The sequence below is a fragment of the Nicotiana sylvestris genome, chromosome 2 (genome assembly GCF_000393655.2).
Source record: "Nicotiana sylvestris chromosome 2, ASM39365v2, whole genome shotgun sequence".
Taxonomy (NCBI): Eukaryota; Viridiplantae; Streptophyta; class Magnoliopsida; order Solanales; family Solanaceae; genus Nicotiana; species Nicotiana sylvestris.
In genome coordinates this window covers 47418308-47425308 of record NC_091058.1, presented here as the reverse complement: position 1 = coordinate 47425308, position 7001 = coordinate 47418308, and the positions used below count along the sequence as shown (strand labels likewise).

The 7001-nt window shown below is 33.8% G+C and overlaps 1 protein-coding gene across 1 annotated transcript; it reads left to right on the top strand.

Moving 5' to 3' along the window:
- Nucleotides 1–3425: 3425 nt before the first annotated feature.
- On the top strand, nucleotides 3426–5957 carry LOC104210611 (GDSL esterase/lipase At5g45670-like). Its single transcript, XM_009759557.2, has 5 exons — nucleotides 3426–3869; nucleotides 4320–4444; nucleotides 4612–4857; nucleotides 5273–5501; nucleotides 5602–5957. The coding sequence occupies exons 1-5, from the start codon at nucleotides 3623–3625 to the stop codon at nucleotides 5844–5846; spliced, it is 1092 nt and encodes a 363-aa protein (XP_009757859.1). The 5' UTR covers nucleotides 3426–3622; the 3' UTR covers nucleotides 5847–5957.
- The last annotated feature ends 1044 nt before the right edge of the window (nucleotides 5958–7001 follow it).

The window sequence follows — 7001 nt, the reverse complement described above, 5'->3', positions numbered from 1 at the left end:
AAGTATCTGTAATTTCAGTGGAATTTGTTATGTTGAATGGTTTTTTTTTCTTAAAACATTATTCTGATAGCAGTTTCTTCAAAATCAATTCTGTGTTGTTCGTTCTTTTCTCCTTTTAACAAGACTCAGTAGCTCTGTATCAGCAGTTGTCAATCTTTTATGCACATAGTGGGATGTCTAGCCAGGAGAAGATATGAAATTACAGCTGTGATTTAACATACACAAATGCTTCAGTAAGCTGGACTGTGTTTCAAATTGTTCACTTTTGCATATGTTTAGGTCATATGTATCTTTTGATTTTTATGCTTTTGTAAACAGCATCTCTGTCCTACCGGGGCATGGGTAAGGTCTGCATACACATTACCCTCCCCAGACACCACTATGTGGGATTTTATTGGGTAGTTGTTGTTGTTGTTGCTGCTTTATACTAGGTTATAGCTAGCCCGTCCTCAAAATTAAAATATTTTGGTAGTTACCTTACATGCCAGAGAAGGGGCTTGAATATTATTTTGTTTGAAACTGTAATTACATTTAAACGTCTATTACAAAGAGCAGCCTAAGTCCTAACACAGACACACAGTTCATCCGATGTTCTTCAATAGTACTACTGAATCAGAAATCACTTGACCACTACTCTAAACAGACTAAGAAATTTCAGTTAAAATTTTTGGAAGGCATACGAGTGACACATACACGTATACATGAAATTTCGTGCAATTTCTAATGGCCAGAGAGGGTATTAATTTTGTACAAATTAACAAGCTAGGGAGCTCTGGGGGAAGTGGCATGGAAATGTAAGATGACAAAATCTTGAATGATAACAAAGCTTTTGCTGAGCATTTTATCCGAAGACATAAAGGAGAATAAATAGAATGAGTGAGAGAATATATGAGTTGAAAAAGAAGAGTTCCAATGGTGTAAAACCAGAGTGAGTTTATCGCGGCGAAACAGGATTTAGATTATTTTCTAATGAACTACTTTGTTAGTAGAAACAAGGAAAAAGAGGAACATATCTTGATCAGTACAATCAATAAATTAAAGAGAAACGCACTTCTACTTCTCTTTAATGTTTTGGGTCCATATATGAGAAAATTAGAAATGGTTCGGCCATCATCTCTTCTTCCTTGTATGGATGAAAATGATCAAAATTGATGCACATAATTTAGCTTGCAGTTTAGCTAATTTTAATCTTAACTAGGAGCGTAGTTGGTTACAAATTTGGGCAGCTTATGTAGGTATGGTTAGTTTCACTTGTGAGGTAGAGCATTTATTTTAGATTACTCACAGGTACTCAGCTTCACTATAAATACATGTAATTCTCTTGTAGATAGCATAAGGGATACGATCCAATTTTTAGTTAAAATCTTGTCTCCTGTCATCCCTCTTATATTCTGTTTTTTATATTTTTTATTTATTGGGAAAATGACACTACTCAAAATAATGACCGAATATATATATATATATATATATATGTATACAGTCATTCCTCTCTATAACAACATCTTTATATAATAGTCATTCACTATAAAAGTCGAGTTATTCTCGAAACCGAATATTATATTATGTTATAATATATGTCTTCTATAACAACACTTCACTATAGCAGCCAAAAAATTTCGGAACAAACGAGGTTGTTATAGTATATACACTCTATATGTTATATACAAAAAATATACAACTTTTATACACTTTTTCGGCTACCGAATATAAATAATTTCTGACACGGGCTATAGGCGAAAAAACCCTATTTTATTTTATGTAATGAAAGCCCCGTCTTCCTAAGTGTATCATTACCATAAAATTTTCGTTTCATTTAAATTTTCTTTGAATTTTAAATTTTCCAGCCTAGATATTCTTATCTTTTTCATTAATTAATTGATGAAGCAAACTTGATTCAAGGCGATATACAATAAGTGATCAATTTGCTTTTTTATTTTGGTCTAAAATAAATGTCCATTTATATAATCAAGAAATAATTCAATTTATTTTTACAAAATTACCCTTATGTACATATCCTTAAAAAGTTTTCTTACTCCTCACATTAAATATTTAATTAAGGGTAGTTTAGTCAAACTAGATATTCTTGTATATTATTTAATATTTTTTTAATGGGCGTGCCCAGAGCAAATTGGTCACTTATTGTGGACCACAGGGAGTATATAAATTAGGCATTCTCATGCAGCTGCTCTAACAATAGCCCATTATTTAATTACTAATTAAGTGAAAGACGACAAGCATGTACTCCCTCCGTTTATGTGAACCTTGTTTGACTGAGCACGGAGTTTAAGAAAAAATGAAGACTTTTAGAATTTGTGGTCCTAAACAAGTCAAAAACGGGTCCAAAGTATTTGTGTAGTTATAAAAGCTTCTTAAGGGTAGAATTGTAAGTTTAAGCTAAATTATTACCAAATTTAGAAAAAGATCATTCTTTTTGGAATGGATCAAATAGGAAATAGATTCACGTGAATTAGAAGAAAGTACATAACGGCAATAACCAGCTCATTAAGATGTTGATTAGAGATCAAGGAAGTTTTTCATGAAGGGAGTATTGCTGTCAGAATTTTTTTAAAAAAAAAAGAAGGGTTAAGCAGTATTTACTTGGGGGAAAAAAGTCCAATCGACGAATAATAAGCCACTTTTGTGATGGGTTGCAACTTGAAAAGGATGGCGAGGGGGGTTGGTTTAAGCTGGCATCCACATGCCAAATTTCGGATTTCTTTCCTCTTTATAAAAGTAATATTTACTAAATACTTTTCTAATAACAAAAGATCCCAAACACATGACTTTTATCTATCCTATCGATATCATATCATTCAGAAAATCAGATAAAGTTTATTTGCCAGCTTGTGTTGCCATTTTCATATTATCGATATCAACTCTTGTCGATGCTACCGCAAACAAATTACTCTGTATTAGAGATGACTATTTTATTAATTTCCTTGAAGGTTAAAATAATAAATAATATAGGGGAGTAAGGGGTTTGGCTGCGGGAAGGATGGCATTTCATTTTTTTATATGACATGTTCACGATGAAGGTACGTAAAAGTTTATAATAGTAATATATAACTTCAGCCAAAAGCAAAAGAAAAAAAAAGTTATTATAGAGTTGCAATATCAACTTCTTAGAAACGACTTTGCATGTGGAATGGAATAACTTGGTTTTATATTAGCTTTTTCCACCACAAAATAGCTAGATTTCAAACAGTATCTGCGCAACGGGAAAATATAAAATGTAAGAACATTTCGAGTTGACTTTCTGGTGTAGCCCCTGAATTATTGCCTGAGCTTATTATGATCATACGTGTCATTGGAAGTCAAAAAATCTTTAATCATTCATGTGAACTTCATTGAAAGTGCTGCTAAGCACGTAGACATGCAGCGTAACTCTCATCTTTATTAATTCTCTAGAATTCTTATTATATGATGCACGATTGATTTTGCTCTACATAGCTAGCCTTGAAAGATATACAGTATATATTACTTCCTATTATTTTGTGGTTAACAAAGTAATACTTAAAATGGTATGCAGCCACCACCATGCTTGCTTCTACAAATAGATGCTAGCTCTTTCTTCCTTTCCTCTACTTGTACTATAACTTCTTCTTCTCCTACTACTAATTAAATGGCTTATTGTGTTAAGATATGGTTCACAATAGCAATAACATTCTTAGTCTTGAACTTAAAAACACTTGTTGAAGGTGCACCACAAGTACCTTGCTACTTCATCTTTGGAGACTCGTTACTTGATAATGGAAATAACAACGATCTTGACACAGCAGCAAAGGCTAATTACGCACCTTATGGGGTTGACTTTCGTGATGGCCCTACTGGCCGATTCACCAATGGCCGCAATACGGCAGACTTCCTAGGTCGTCTCTTACTTTTTACTAAAACTTCCATTTCTATTGATTTCCCTAATGTTTCTTTACTAGACTTGTAGTCTTTGAACCACAAGGTTATTTGCTTCAGCTACACTATCGTTTTGGATCTTAAGTGTTTCAAATCGATCGAGGGAATTATTGATAGTGGTTAATATATATGATTTTGGACATCGCATGCAACCCTCATTTTATGAGTTAGCTTTTAATCGGGTTGAGTTAAGATCAAGATCTATTTTCTTAATATGGTACATAGGCATTCCTGTTACGTTGTAGAATAAATGGACTATTATCTCCTTATATAGCTAACCTTGGGATTCCTCGCATATCGTAAGCTGGTTTTTTGAATTGAGTTATGTTCAAGGTCCATTTTGTTAATTACTTCAACTTCTTTTTTAGTGCATGCAGACATTTGACTTGATTTTATCTCCATATATGCAGCGGAACTCCTGGATTTTGATCACTACATTCCACCTTTTGCAAGTGCAGAAGGTAGTGAGATCTTGGAAGGTGTTAATTATGCATCTGGTTCAGCTGGAATTCGCAATGACAGCGGAAGTCATCTTGTAAGCGTAGTTTGGTGTGAGTGTGTATATATATATATATATATATATATATATATATATATATATATATATATATGTATGTATATTGTTGCGGTTGGACACGAGTAAATGAGTAATCTATATGGAATTTACTTATATAAGACTTCCTATTTTAATTTTGTTTTCAGGGTGATCGGATTTACTTGGGCAGGCAATTGGAGAATCATAAAGTCACAATTTCCCGTGTTGCTGATTTACTAGGGAATACAGCCGCAGCAAAAAAGCACTTGAATAAGTGCCTCTTTATTGTGGGAATAGGGAGCAATGACTATATTAACAACTACTTGATGCCCGAAACCTATCCCTCAAGTCATTTGTACACACCAAGCCAATATGCAACTGCCTTGATTGAACAATATTCACAACATCTGAGGGTTAGATTTTTACTTTAATTTCTACGCATATATTTTATTCATATTTAAGTTTAAATTATAAGTAAGAAAGTTAACATGAAAAAGGGATAGGTCTGGAGACCGCTCCAGATTCAGTTTCTTAACACTAACTGGTTCATGAGATTACGCTTACCTCATTTGTTTTCTTTGTAATAATTCTTTTAACATATTCATCATTAATTAAATTTAAAAAAATAGGATCCTACTAATTTTCTTTTTAAAGTACTCTTTTATTTAATTTATTTTGTAAACATTTTATTAGAGTAATCAGACAGGCAAACTGTATAATATTGTATTAAATGGACTAATTTTTTTTTTGGGGGGGGGGGGGGGGCGGGGCGTTTCTTATAAAAATTGGATTTCTACTATAATGCTACTCTTTGGTTGATGTGATTAGACTTTATATGAAGATGGTGCAAGGAAAGTTGCTCTATTTGGATTAGGCCGAATAGGTTGCATCCCAGACGAGTTGCAAAAACACAATACACGTAGATGTGTGAGTTCAACAAATGATGCAATTCAACTATTCAACAGCAACCTAAAGTCTCTTGTAGATAATCTTAACACCAATTTTCCAGACGCAAAATTCACATATATAAACATGTACAGCATTTCATCAATCATTGGTACGTAATTCTTCCCCACTTTATTTATCCTTTCAATCTTTTAGTGCTATTGAATCTTTATGAGATATTGGCTATATATTGGGAACTGTCCTTTTTTCAGATACCTTTAGTGTGTTGAATCGTCCATGCTGTGAAGTTTCGGAAACCATGCCTGAAGGGCAATGCGTTCCAGGAGAAACTCCATGTTTGCTTAGGGGAATATATTTTTTCTATGATAATTTTCATCCCACAGAGACTGCCAATATGATCGCGACCAACAGAGCTTATAATTCTCTTCTATCGTCTGATGCCTATCCTATGGATATCCGTCACTTGGTCAGGAACAAAAATGTGTATGATGAGTAACATACATGTGTTTCATCATTTGGTTACGTACGTGTAATACGTTTTACTTGTAATAAATGTTTAATTTAATTATGTTATTATATGGAGTACGCACCTAATACTTATTTTCAAGATGTGTGTTTATCCTAAAATTCGAGTAACAATTAAACTTGTATTGTGGTTTTAAGGATATGTGATTTAATTCAATGCCAATTGATAAACAAGGGATTAAATAGATAAATTAAAGAAAAAAGCAGATCAAACCAGTGTGTAGGCTAAATCTCGACCTCGACCTATGACAGTCTCGAGGTATGATGATGGGAATAAATGATAAAACAACTCTGAAGAACAGTAAGTAAAATAGCAAGAGAATAATGCACGTATATTTTCTTATCACTGAACAGTGTGTTACAAATGAATGGGATCCCCCTTTATATAATAGGGGAGTCCTAAATAAGGTACACTTCTAATTACAGTAGAAAATCATATTTGACAGTTGTCTAACTGCCGAAGACCAACCTATTCGGAATTTACGCCGTGAACTCCGGCCCGTTGCGGATATGTCGCTCTTTCCGTTATTGAATCATAACGGTATCATCTCGAAGCATGCCTTCTTATGACCTCGGTAAATGATATCGACCTCGACACTAAAAAGGAGCTTCGACCTCGAGCTCGGCGTCCTGGCCTTCCGACGTGGTATCACTTTTTCCATCGAAGAACAAAATCGGGTAGCCCCGATTTTCACCGTATACAATGTGCTAGGTCTTTTATTTACTTATTATCCAAGGAATAATCAGATAAAAAGGGTTTTCATACAACTGATTGGAGTACTAGTCAAATTTGGATTTTATTAATCAATTTTATTCACTTTTACCCTTATCATTAAGTCGTCAATTCCCAAACTAATCAATATATAGTAGTCAAATTTAGATTTTTAGAGTACCATTAATAAGTATAATTTAATAAGATGATAGTCCCCTCGTTTCTTGGAATAAGATGATAAGAAACGACTTGAACCTCGATTTCCTGGAGACCCTGATAGTAACATCATCCTCGTGACGTAAGTGCTCGGCGCGATCGAAAATGCCGGTTCGGTTTCCCAAAATATTAAATGCTTGCTAGTGACGGTCGGCCATTAGCGCCACCAAACTGTCGCTGTGAACCTATAAATACATA